The sequence below is a fragment of the Chrysemys picta genome, chromosome 5 (genome assembly GCF_011386835.1).
Source record: "Chrysemys picta bellii isolate R12L10 chromosome 5, ASM1138683v2, whole genome shotgun sequence".
Taxonomy (NCBI): domain Eukaryota; kingdom Metazoa; phylum Chordata; order Testudines; family Emydidae; genus Chrysemys; species Chrysemys picta.
In genome coordinates, this window is record NC_088795.1 from 128683085 (window position 1) to 128696513 (window position 13429).

General features: G+C 44.4%; 1 protein-coding gene across 5 annotated transcripts in view; it reads right to left on the bottom strand.

The window, feature by feature from the left end:
- Positions 1 to 8894, bottom strand: part of FGFRL1 (fibroblast growth factor receptor like 1) — a 246704-nt gene extending 237810 nt beyond the window's left edge. Inside the window, exons 1-3 of one of the 5 annotated variants that reach the window (XM_042855566.2) lie at positions 7993 to 8735; positions 6813 to 6868; positions 5876 to 5985 (exon numbers count right to left, since the gene is read on the bottom strand). In XM_042855566.2, the coding sequence (XP_042711500.1) occupies positions 5876 to 5985; positions 6813 to 6835 (133 nt within the window). In that variant the 5' untranslated portion in view covers positions 6836 to 6868; positions 7993 to 8735. Of the gene's footprint in view, positions 1 to 5875; positions 5986 to 6812; positions 6869 to 6908; positions 6947 to 7253; positions 7588 to 7992 lie in introns of those variants that run through there. The other 4 variants (XM_005292428.5, XM_065597216.1, XM_008169698.4 and 1 more) reach the window with 4 other exon arrangements.
- Positions 8895 to 13429: the final 4535 nt, after the last annotated feature.

Genomic DNA, 13429 nt, shown 5'->3' on the forward strand with positions numbered 1-13429 from the left:
AATGCAAAATATGTAACAAAAAGGTGAATATCTCTACTTGCCATATTCCATAGCAACTACTTTATATACATCTGCTTTAGTCTGTTCAGGGTTTATCACACTGTGAAAGCTGACTACTTGGAAAAGACCAGATCCTCAGCTGATGTAAATCAACTCCCCGGGGCCAATTTACACCCCCAAAAAAGCTAGATCCCTAGTTGCTAAATTCGTTACAGTGCTCCCACACCTTTAAAAGTAGGCACTCATTAATTAGCAAGTGCTACTTACTCAACATTTGTCTTTCCAGAAGAAAGAATGATATTGGAAATGTTGGCAAACAATCCCATGGCATACTGAAATTACTTTTATGCATAAACAGCAGGCTTTAAAATTTACTTTCTGCATCGCAACAATGATAGATTTTTTTTTCTAAAGGAAGGTCCAAGCAGCTAAACAGCATGCACACTGTGGAAACCAACTAATAACACCTTTTAAAAACCCTAACATGTTGGAGTGATTTTCTGAGTTCCATAAGAAATTAAAAAAAAAATAATAATAATAAATCAATGCTTATCTTCCAGTTTGACACACTTTGTATTCTATATTTTACACCCAGCGACAATTTTAAAGTGAATAACACCACCAGAAGGAGGAGGAATTTAGGCTTGAAAAGTAATCAGGGTTCCCTCCGATCATCAAGGATATATAATAGGTAGGTATAGGCTATGCTGTCAGCCTATTCTTATGCAGATAGGCCTGATCCAAAGTCAATTGAAGTCAATCAAAAGACTACCCTTGACTTCAATGGGATCCGAATCAGGTCCTATATGCTTTTCTTTCCCATTAGAAAGAAAAAGAAAGATGTCCAAATAATAATCAAGTCTAAGACGAACCATGGTATAGCGGTATCTTTACAACAGAAGGCAACTGCTGTCCTATTTTTATATCATCAGTATTAACTACTATTCACTCTTATAAATCATTACATTTATAGAACTTAAGGGTAAAGATATTGCCTGCTATTAAGAACCATCTCCGTGAAAAGAAAACTGTCAAGCATTCAAGACCCATATTTCCAACATTTAAAAGAACAAGTGTCAAACACTGACGTGTGAGAAATATCTGTGCCAGCCTAGTGAATTTTGAGCTTGCCGTAGTTAAATTGCACAAGTAGTGAACTTCTTGTAAGTCATGCGCCAGAGTCCAGCTATTTTTTTAAATCATGTATCACGGGGGGGGGGGGGGGGGAAAGAGAGGGAGTTATAGCAGTATGCCCCCATGCACAGAAAATAAAACTGATGTCCAAACTTGTTAGTTTCAATAAGAATATCGGTTTACTGGCCAAAGGAAGGGCTGTTACTGCTCTTACCAAAAACTTCTAAACATACCATATGAAATCGTGCTTTAACTACTGTAGCAAGCCAAGTGCACCCTTCTGTTACCATATACGGTAACCCAGGCGAATACGATGGCAACTTGACAGATTTGGAACAAATATTGCGCTGTGTGTCACTCAGATACCATAAGCAGGAAACTATCAGATTGTATTACCTGTATCCAACCAGTGGTGTGCAGAAGCAGGAGCACACTGCGACAGTTCATTTTGTTAAAGGTTAGTAACACAGGGCAGCATTCACCCCTGGGGAAGAGGGCGTGCATAAGACTCTCAGGCACCAGTTATCCCCATCACAGGGGCTGCATGGGGTGCATAGGATGGAGCAGCTGCAAAGAGGTGCCGGTATACCACATTGCACCCTCATAAGTAGGCACAGCAGAAGGTCACAGAGGGGACAGGATGAGGGGTGGCTCAAAGTAGGAGCAAGGGGGGGGGGGGGGGAAGGGCTGTATTAGCGCAGGTCCAGGAGGATAACACCAGCACAACTGGTGCAAATGGTTGAGGCTGCTATTCTATACCTTGCCCTTAGCACAGGGGGGTAGATTTTGTCTCTCCAGCCCCTCCACATTCCGCCTGCACAGAACCTGAATACTCAACCTACATGCACACAAGAGTGGATTTCACACACAAGGAGCACCCCCGTACACTGTTAGCCCCAAAGAGGAGGGACAGACCAAGGGCTTGTCTGCACTTGGAAATATACTGAAATACCTATTCCAAAATCATGATTCCAGTGACCATTTTAAAGTGAATAATGACACCAGAATGGGAAGGAATTTAGGTTTAAAAAATAACCAAGGGTCTCTCAGATAAGCAAGGATATAGTAGGTAGGTATTCTCTATACATGCCCTTAGCTAAAACCTTTAAGTTTAGATCCCTGAAAGCACAGGTTCAAACCCTACCGAGGGAGGGGCTGGCCTTTCATACTGCCAAGCAGACAACTTAAGTTCCATGTGTTCACTCTGCCAGGACGCTTTTGTATGAACCCTTAAAAACAGAGCTGGTCCCTACTCTTTATGGAAATTAAAAATCCCATAGCACCTTTCCTAAGAGTTCAGGTTTACCCTGGTTTCTTTAGCCAAACCTTCCCCTCTCCTGGCGTGTACTGCATTTCAGCTGGCTGCCGTCCTCCACCGCAGAAATGCCTGTATTTCAACAGTGCAGGAAGGATGCACAGCCAGCTCCTGCAGCTGTGATGTTAGCAAAACCCCCAGATTAGTTAGAGTAAAGACTGCAGGATAAGGCCACAGGCACAAAGTCCTTTGGGATCCTTCACCAGGAAAGGTGCTATCTGAACACAGAGTAAAAGAATATAATGTAAAGTTTAATGGAACATTAAGATGGCAGCTAAGCGCTCAAAAGCCAGGAAATACCAGTTAGAGTTGCATGAGCAGCCTTAACTCTGCCCTCTTGTGCAAACGCATTATGACCCAGGCCTTAATCCCATGCTCACACAGCATGCAATGTGGAATCACGGAATTAGCACTGTAGCACCATTACATTTCATGAGACGTTTAAAAGACGTTAACCTAAAGCTTCAAGCTTGGATGCCAAAATTTAGGCACTTAATTCCACATCCAGAGGTGATGAGTGTTCGCCATTCCCACCAGCAGGCACCCATTTAACATACAGCAACCCATGTTGCAAAGTGTTGGCCATGATATGGGCTACATGCATGCAATCTACAATCAGGACACACATTAATTGCGCAAAGAGTCCCCTCCTACTTCAAAGAAATACCCGAAAACCCTCAACTTGAGATTCATCCACTGCTGGATTGTCTGTAAAATCTCCATGACTAAAACAGGTAATATTTATATATCTGCAGTGGTCTAACCCAGTGTAAAAAAAAAAAATCCACAGGCATGTTACACATGGGGCACATTTTAAAAAGTCTAAACATTATCCTGGTGTGTTTTAAATAAGGGAAATTTTACAGCATCGAATAAGGTTTCAGAGCTCTAGATATTTCTGTTTCTCACTTCTGTGTGTTTAAGGGCTCAGTCCTGTTCCCATTTCAATCACTAGCAAAAATCCTATTGATTTTAGTGGGTTGAGAATCAGGCCTTAAATGTGGTACCTTCTTGCCTCTGCTTTTCCTGTAATGACACCTTTCCTCTTCATTTGCTCCATTTATCTCTCTCCACATCAGAAAGTAAGTGGATTATATTCTTTTTCTTTGGCCACAATACAGTAATTTACCACATTTTTATGCCATTTAAACAATCAGACTCTCTCTCTCACCATTTGCAGGGGGTATTTGTCTGGAGCAGTAAAGAGGTCTGTTCACCAGACAATGTAGCCTTACAAAGTTTACACTATGTCTAAGTAACCTCTGCAAATGCAAAACTATGATCTGTTCTGAAATCATGGCTGTGAATTTTTTGTTGTTTCTGTTCAAAACAATCATTCACAGCACTATGAGACATTTAAGCTGCATACTATATTTTAAGTACAATAAAATAATACAAGCAAGATAGACAAAGAAAAATTAAACAAGATTTAGCAATAAAGCAGCAAATACTCTACTCAAAACACTGCAGAAAATTACCGCAAAAAGATTTGGTCTTACAGCCCACTCAAGATTTCTCAGTGAACTCCACTGGGTACTCAAGTCTATTAGAATAATATACATTCACGAGGTCATCTTAATTCATACCACTCCTGTCCATTGCCTACAACTTAAAACTGGGTCGCCATTGTAAACCAGGCCTGGAATTCAGACTTTCAGGTCTTAAAGGCTATACACTGGTTTCCTTTTCATTCGGCTTCCAGCAGAATCGTTTTACAGTGCTTCTGCCTCCATAAAATATTTGCTTGGGAGTCAATGCCAAGAAAAAAAAACAACAGTGCACTAACCAAGCTCCGAGTTTCTATAGCAATGCTTTTTATCCCCTCTCACACACACACACATTATATATATATATATATATTTGGCAAGTTATGGCTTCCAGAACTAATAGCAAGTTTAAATATTTAAATTGTAAACTAAGCAACACATAATATTGTGCTGGGCATTTTTAATGGTCGCTTCGCAATTTATGCTTCTTCAACAGTGTTTGGGATTACAGCTAGGGCAAATCTACATCCTAAATACATACAACCATTCTCATGGAACAATGCACTCCTCTCCTTTGTGACCAGTAGAGAATCAGTTAGACTGAGAGAGTGGTTTATCATTCAGACTTTCCAATGCTAACGTGACAGCACTGGTAAAGGTATGTTAGACCAGTGGTTCTTAACCAGGGGTACATGTACCGGTTAGGGGCAAGCAGTCTTCCAGGGGGTACATCAACTCATCTAGACATGTATGTAGCACAACAGGCTACCTAAAAAGCACTCGCAAAGTCAGTACAAACTAAAATTTCATACGACGACTTGTTTATACCACTGTATATATTATGCACTGAAATGTAAGTACAATATTTATATTCCAGTTGATTTATTTTATAAGTATGTGGTAAAAATGAGAAAGTAAGCAATTTGTCAGTAATAGCATACTGTGACACTTTTGTATTTTTAGGTCTCATTTTGTAAGCAAGTAGTTTTTAAGTGAGGTGAAACTTGGGGTACTCAAGACAAATCAGACCCCTAAAAGAGGTACAGTAGTCTGGAAAGGTTGAGAGTCGTGATGTTGGACTAATGCTGAGGACAAGTAATGGTTCTTTCTATTCTGAGCCCGTAACTTTTGTTAAATTATCTTCTCATAGGAAACCTCTCCTCCCTTACCTCAACTCCTAGGTCATTGTTTTTCAATCCACCACTGGTAAGGTAACCTGTTTACTGAAATCCGATCGTCTACTGGAGTCCCAGTGTTAAAATATGTGCTAGCTGTTGAGAACTGTCATTTGTCTGTCACTTGGAAAGTTAATGGATTTGTTTGTTTAGTTTGCTATTGGGAATACACAGGGCAGAGTTTGGAGGGATTACAGGAGGGGAGAGGCACTCCTGATCCACAAAGGAATGCAATTGTTTTCCTTTAACCCTACACTGAAAGTTGAAAGCCAACTGTGTATTTTTACACATAAACGACAAAAGCAAAGAGCTCACCTGCAATTAACAAACTGGCCAAAAAGTGACCATCCTGCATCGAGTTGCGATATCACGGTCAACACTGAAAAAAAGGTGCCAGGGGAGGAATGCATGTGTGGGAGGACAAGGGGGAAGGGAGATTCTATGTAGAAGGAAATATCATGATTTGTTTCAGAGCAGCAGCCGTGTTAGTCTGTATCCGCAAAAAGAACAGGAGTACTTGTGGCACCTTAGAGACTAACAAATTTATTAGAGCTTAAGCTTTCGTGGGCTACTACAGTAGCTACTACAGCTCTAATAAATTTGTTAGTCTCTAAGGTGCCACAAGTACTCCTGTTCTTTTAATCATGATTTGGTCTCGAAAAGGGACTATAGGGTGTTGGAAGAACATGAGCACAACTGGAGCAAATGTAAAGGCACAAGCCACAAACCATTTCCAAGGCGGCATTAAAGCTCATTCTCCTTACCTCGGGCTGAATCTGAAAATGCAACTATCCCTACAAAAAAGAGCGCAAACTGGAATTCCATTTTGAAAACTGGTTCCGTCTGTATTGTACAGATTTCTGATCTTTCAAACCTGGAAGAAGGAAAAAGAAGGGCAATGAGAATTTAAAAAAAAAAAAACCAACCCCTCAGTGTGTCAGTAGAGCAAACAAAATTTGTACCAGCAATTATAAATATTTATAATTCATTCCTTGGCATTCAGCATGTAAAACTTTGCTCTGTCCTAATCTTTTGCTCTTGCCTGATATAAATCAAACACTTTTTTGCTATCTTGTACAGAACCAGTCTTGAAGGCAAGCAAACTCTAGTGAGTGGCCATAAAACAAGATTTCAGGTTAAAAACATTTGGAGGAGCTGAATAAAGGAATCTATCCTTTCCACCCACAGAATTTAGCTTTTCTGCTTCATTGCTTCTAACGTGGGTGCTAGAGCTCTGTATATTTCTTTCAGTGCTGAATTTTTCTTCGCAGCAATTCATTTCCCCAACCCTCCTTTCCTTTCAAGCAGGGCTTGTTTTGGTTTACACCAAAGGTGTGTCCTGCTGCAAACCTGTCATTCATACCCTTGAATATTCCTTGGCTGCTCTAATATCTGTTTAAAAAAAAAAAATCTAGGTAGATCAGGTTTACATTAATTACACTCTGTTCTCCTCCTAAAACTCTCACTCTCTAAACACTATCTGAATTCCTCCCTCTTGTAAACTCCCTGATTTAAACGCTCTATGCCCTCAGGACATACAACAATCCATGTATAGCATCCAACAAACCAAATAATTACACATTGCCATTAGCTTACAAATTTGCACCACAAATTCTTAAGGTGGTAAAATGAGGTGGGGGGGGGAGGGAGCTGTGATTAATACAGAATCTCTGCCCAAGGCATGAGTGCACATCAACCCACCTGGGGAGTGCAGAGGAACACATGATGTACCGTCATTTCCATCTTACAGAACTGCGCTGCGAGGAAGGGGAAGGAAGAATCCAGAAACGTTTATACCTTGCAAAGGCAAAGTGAGGCATCTCAGAGAAAGGCTATTTTGGTTGCTGCTATTATGTTAATATATTATTTACAGCAGGGAGCCCGAGGCAGGTCATGCCAGGAGAGGTAACCAGCTCTCAGCAGAAACTGTGCTTCCCAAACCAACCCAGCAAAGCAGTCACCGTCCCTTACCCTCCCAGCCCCACCATCTGGAGTCAGGAAGGCACACAGCCTTGGTCCAGGGCCCATGGGACCAAGCCACCCCACAGCTGATCCCGTTCCCCATTAGCCAGCGAGTCCTGTAAAAGAGGGGTGCAGTTCCCAGCACTTCCCCATTCTGGTCTAGATAATACTTAGTCCTGCCTTGAGTGCAGGGGAGTGGACTAGATAACCTCTGGAGGTCCCTTCCAGTTCTGTGATTCTATATATCCAGCCAGAAGAAACCAGGCTTCAAACATCCAGCGTGAAACTGACCAGGGGGGTTTCCTGTCCCTTTTTCAAGTAAACACCTCCTCTCCCCAAAGGCACCAGAGCCAGTGAGGTCTAAGAGAGCTGGAACCTGCGCCTCCCCTGGGCAGGCATACATGTGTATTGATGACTCGCGGGGTAATTATCACTCGTGTGCCTTTTCCTTCCCGGGCAAGCCAGCGAGCAGCCCCCGCGCTCGGGAGGGTGACACAAAAGTTTCTGCATGCTGCCCACCCGTGGGAGGAGTGTAACAACACATGGGCCACCAGCCATCCCCTGCCTGCTGAGCTCTGTCACTTGCGGCTCCAACGCCGAAGACAGCCTGAAACGCAGAGAGGTCTGATTAATCATTAACATTAATCCGGACTCCTTAGCAGCCCGCCGGAGTCCTGCCTTCTGGCTGGGGCGGCTGGCACCTCGGCTGGTTCCCGGGGGCAGGGTCACCGCGTACCGGTGCGCCCCGGCTGGCGTTAAGAGCAGATGTTAACTCACTTCTTAATTCATTAACGCCTGCAGGGCCCCCAGCCCCTTCACGGGCGTTGTTTTTAACCTCGGCGAAACACGGGGACTTCAATCAATTGCCCAGGTTAAGTTCCCTTATTTCATTGTCTTGGAAGCTAAAGAAGCCACTTACCTTCAGTGGCAGTCCGGTTACTTAACAGCGCGCTGTTTGCCCCATCATAACATATCCCTTTGAATGGCAATCCGGGAAAGTCAGTCCTCTAGCCAGTCCCATGTGCTGCCTCTCTTCAGTTCAGCTTCATTCCTTCCGCAGGCGGGCAGGGGAGTAAATCAAACTTTGCACTTTGACAGCCCCCAGCTTTGCAAGGCAGGGAGGGCAGGCACTGAAAAGCAGGTTCCTTGGCGGAGGATTTAAGTTCGTGGCTCTTTTGTTTGCTTGGTTGTTTTTTTAAAGGAAACTCACAATGCAAACTGTACCTGAGGGGCTGGAGTCCCTTTACCTACAAAACCTTCAGTGCGTTCATTAAAGCATCAAAGTTTCAAGCCACCATCTTTCCACCAGAATACACTTTTGCCACAAAAGGCGCTGGCAGCGCGCAGGGCTCTCCGCGATTAGCTAAGTCAGGGGAGAGAAAACTTGTATTTTCCCTGCTTTGCACGAGCTGCAGCTCCGGGTCAGGGTGCGTGTGTGAGTGAGCGGGTGGGTGGTGGGCTAGGAATCCGCAGCCCCGGCTCTGACAGATCCCCCGGGGTCGCAGGAGATCTGCGCTGCAGGACGCCTGGGTGATGCCGCCCCGGGGATAGCTGAGCCGGGATCACGTTTAAGGGGTGGTGGGGGGAGTTGAAGCAAAGGAACAAGCGCTAAAGCAAGTTTCCCTGCAGGGCTTTGTGATTCTGGGGGAGCGCAGAGCCGTAAGGGCGGCCCGGCACCGCCCAGCTACAAACTTCTCACCAATCAAGTTAATCCCTCCGCCCCTCCCTCCAGCCCACTTCAAGGCTGAGGCTCCCTTTAACCCTTTGCAGAGGAGCTGGCTGGGGCCGGTGCTTGGGAGCTGCGAGTTCCCCGGGCACTGCAGTCTAGCCCAAGTAAGGGGGCTGGCTGGCTGGCTGTCTCCTCCCGCACTCTCAGCTCCACCCAGCTGCCCTCTCCATTTGCACTCACTTGAGCCTTCCTTTGGTGGCAAGCTCTCTGCCTCTGGCCATGCTGAAGGGATCAGAGATGTGTGCCAGGGAGACACTGACTCTCTCACCAACAGAAGTTGGCCAGTAAAAGATATTACCTCGCCCACCTTGTCTCTCTCGCTAATGGGCCATTCATACTTTCACTCCTCTTTCGGCCTGATTGTTTCTTGTTAGGTTTGAAAGAGACTAATTAAAAAAAACAATCTATAAGATAATTAGCCAGACAGAGAGAGGAGTGTGCATTTAGATAGACCTGCATTGTGGTACACAAAGAGAGACAGATATAGGGAGACAGATAGTCTGTCACCATACCTATACCTCTCTTTCTCTACCACAATTCATACCTCTATCTAATTGCACACCACTCTGTCTGTCTGATAGACCATCTTGGCAACTCCTCTTGAAAGCACATAAATCTCTAAGCACCCATCCGATGATCATTCCAGAATGAGACTAAACACACACACACACACACACAAAAAGGGAAAATAAGCTCTTGTCATGTCTGTGTCATATATTAACTGTTATGATTATTTATTTACTTTTAAATGCTGCTGAGTTCTAAACTCCCATCTTACACCAAAAAATTCTCTTATTCAGTATAAAATCAATCCAACAGCACTCACAAAGTAAACTAAACAATAGCCAAGGGAAAAACCGTATTAACAGCTAAGCTTTACATACAGAGAAAACTATTGTCGTTGTTGTTATTTGTTACAAAATCTAATTTGAAATGTCCCAGCATAGCTGTTCCTCTTGGAAGCAAATAAAAGTTTTAATACCACTCCAGTGTGAACACATACAAGGAGGATCCTAAACAAAAACCAAGGAGCTGTTAAAATGTCCATTTAATCTGTTTTCTGTTATTACAATTATGAAATCGCACTCGTTTTTTATTAAATGCCTTAGCTTGGCAGTTCTTGACAGAATCAAATTTCCATATACAAAATCAATGTATTCAAGAAACAGACTAAACAAATAAAACACCAAACAGAAACAAAAAGAAGCTGTTGTACAGTTGCCTTTGTATACTTTATATATTATTGTCATTATTTTATTATTAAATCTCACTCATTTGAAATATCCCAGATGGGCAGTTCCTTGTATCAGCCAATAACAGCATGATCCTTACTGGCTTCAAAGAGAGTTTTGAAGATCAGTACTGGACATAAATTGACTTGATTCTCCTCTCATTTCTTTTATACAGTACCACATTTACACACTGGACTTTGATTAAGTTACTCCCGATTTACACCAGCAAGAGAGAACATTTGGGCTCTAAATAGCTAGGGAACTTCTTTGTATTGTCTTATTTATTTATATAATGAGCATAATGTCGTAGGTTCTTTACCAAAAAGAATGCAAAGCCCCTTCTACAAAGATTTTACAATCTAAGGCCCGATCCACCAATCAGCTCTGCTCTGTGCCCGTGCCAAGTTCCACTCAAATCAAGGGCCGAATCCTGCAAAGTGCATAATGCCCTCAACTCCCATTCATGTAAGATGATAGGAAGTAGAACATTTTAGTTGGTATTCCTATTATCTAACAATGGTTTTGTGGGTCGGGCACTAGACTAGAATTCAGGAGTTCTGGGTTCAATTCTTAGCACCACCCCAGCCTTCCTGTGACTAAGGACTTGTCTACATGGTGGTGTAACATGCTTTGTGTGGGTATGGTTTCTAAAGCGCATGTCCTGCGCACTAACTGGTCCATGTAGACACTGCTGGTATAGCAGTGGTTCTCAAACTAGGGCCACCACTTGTTCAGGGAAAGCCCCGGGCAGGCCCGGCCGGTTTGTTTATCTGCCGCGTCCACAGGTTCGGCCGATCGCAGCTCCCAGTGGCTGCGATTTGCCGCTCCAGGCCAATGGGAGCTGCAGGAAGCGGCGCAGGCCGAGGGACGTACTGGCCGCCGCTTCCCGCAGCCCCCATTGGCCTGGAACGGTGAACCGCGGCCACTGAGAGCTGCGATCGGCCGAACCTGTGGACGCGGCAGGTAAACAAACTGGCCCGGCCCATCAGGGGCTTTCCCTGAACAAACAGTGGCCCTAGTTTGAGAACCACTGCCCTAGAGTGTCAAACAGCACTATGTTAAAGCACACCAGCAGGGTCTACACGGACCAGTTAATCCGCTTTAGAAAACATATCCTCATAGAGCACATTACCCCATGGTATAAACAAGTCCTTAGTCTCTCTATGCCTCAGGCCCAGTTCCCCACCTGTAAAATGAGGATAATAATAATAGTTCCTTTCTCACAACCTTTGTTTGTGTAGGCTGGGCCAGGGATTGTCTATTAGTGCATATTTGTGCACCCCTTAGCACAATGAGGCCTTACATACTGCAGTCATACAAATAATAACAACATAGCTTGAGTCCTCAATGATCAATACTAGCCGAAGGGATTTAATAATGAGCCTAAACAAACATAGCAGCAAAACAGAAGCCATTATGTCTATTTTATATTATGATCTTTTTAAAAACTTAAAAAAACAGTGAAGGAACCAATCCTACGCTGCTCACACACAAACCTAAGGTACTCGAATGGCCTTCCATACTATCTGGGAGGATCTCACAATTTGTAATGTATTTATCCTCACAACATGCTAAATGCTCTTATCCCCTCTTTGCAGATGGGGAACTAAGGGACAGAGGCACAGATCCTTAATAAGGTGACCAGATGTCCCGATTTTATAGGGACAGTACCGATATTTGGGGCTTTTTCTTATATAGGCTCCTATTACGCCCCAACCCCTGTCCCGATTTTTCACACTTGCTGTCTGGTCACCCTAATCCTCAAAGGTATTTAGGTGCCTAACTCTCATTGGAATCAGACTTGAAGTCTGTGATGGAACAGGAAACTGAGCGCACGTCTCCTGCATCCCAGGCTAGAACCCTAGCCACTAGATTGTGCTTCCTCCTCACAGACTCAAAACATCCACAGCAATCATCAGAAGTTATATGAGAAGGTGAAAAGCCTGTTTTCAGTTTCTATCCATCCCCAATACAATGCTCGGATGAGGAAATAAATATGGAGCAATTTACTCAATTGACACAGATCCTATTTTACCAGCAACAAAATCTCCTGCTGCTAAATAAAGAAACATGCAGAGAGCTGCATTTCTCCAGCCAGACTATATACAGCTGAATCACTAGACCAGGGGTGGCCAACCTGTAGCTCCGGAGCCACATGCGGCTCTTCAGACGTTAATATGCGGCTCCTTGTATAGGCACCGACTCCAGGACTGGAGCTACAGGCGCCAACTTTCCAATGTGCCGGAGGGTGCTCACTGCTCAACCCCTGGTTCTCCCCCAGGCCCTGCCCCACTCCACCCCTTCCCGCCCCCTCCCCTGAGCCTGCCGTGCCCTCGCACCTCCCTCCTCCCCCACGCCACAAAACAGCTGATCAGGAGGTGCGGGGAGGGAGGGGGAGGCGCTGATGGGTGGGCTGCCGGTGGGTGGGAGGCGCTGGGAGCTGGGGGGAGGGCTAATGGGAGACTGCTGACATATTACTGTGGCTCTTTGGCAATGTACATTGGTAAATTCTGGCTCCTTCTCAGGCTCAGGTTAACCACCCTTGCATGAGACAGTTGGAAAGTCATCTACCTAAGTTTGCTTCTGTCCAGGTTGTCCTGAGTCAAGTCTGCTAGAAAACAACTTTCTTGGGCCGGTAAACAAAATGAACACTAAGCAGCAAAGCACTTTGCTCTGTCTGGCTGGAATGGAAAACGAACAAGCAGTTTGCCTCTGAATTGTTCTCAAGGGCTCCTTGTAGATCAGTAGTGCCCAGACATTTTGATTTGGCTATAATGGTCTGGTCAATCTATATCCCATAAGAACTCATCTCCTGCTCCAGAACAGATGACATGGGCTCTCTTTTAATCTGTTCATCTCTTCTTTCCCACCTGCATCTTTTTATATCTCCATTCTTATTTTTATTCCCCCATCTTGACTTTTGTATATTCTCTCTCCCGCCTCCACTCACTGCAATGCTACTCAGCATTTGGGATGCACAAGGCTTCATCTATGCAATTCCTTACAACTTCAGCTAAGTGGATAGAAGGCACTCTTAAACTGAAGTAAGAGCATGCACATGTAATGCTGACAGATCCCGGTCGTCAGCAGGCAGGATTGAACCTGGGACCTCTAGGTGCTAAATGCATGAGCCTCTACTGCATGAGTTAAAAGCCACATGGGCCTTAGCTCAGGCTGTAGCAGACTCCTTAATCTCCAAGTGGTCTTGGTGCCATTAGAGGGGACAGAGCACCACACCCAGGAGGTGTGTGGGTTGGACATGCACCAACAAGGTCTGCGCACAGGTTGGTCCGTTGTCTCACAGTTGAGCTGAGTGCTCTGGGCTCAGAGACCACAAAAGAAGCTTGGACTGGCAGCGGTTGCTTCAAGAGCCCCTCTGTCCAGCTCCATGGGGG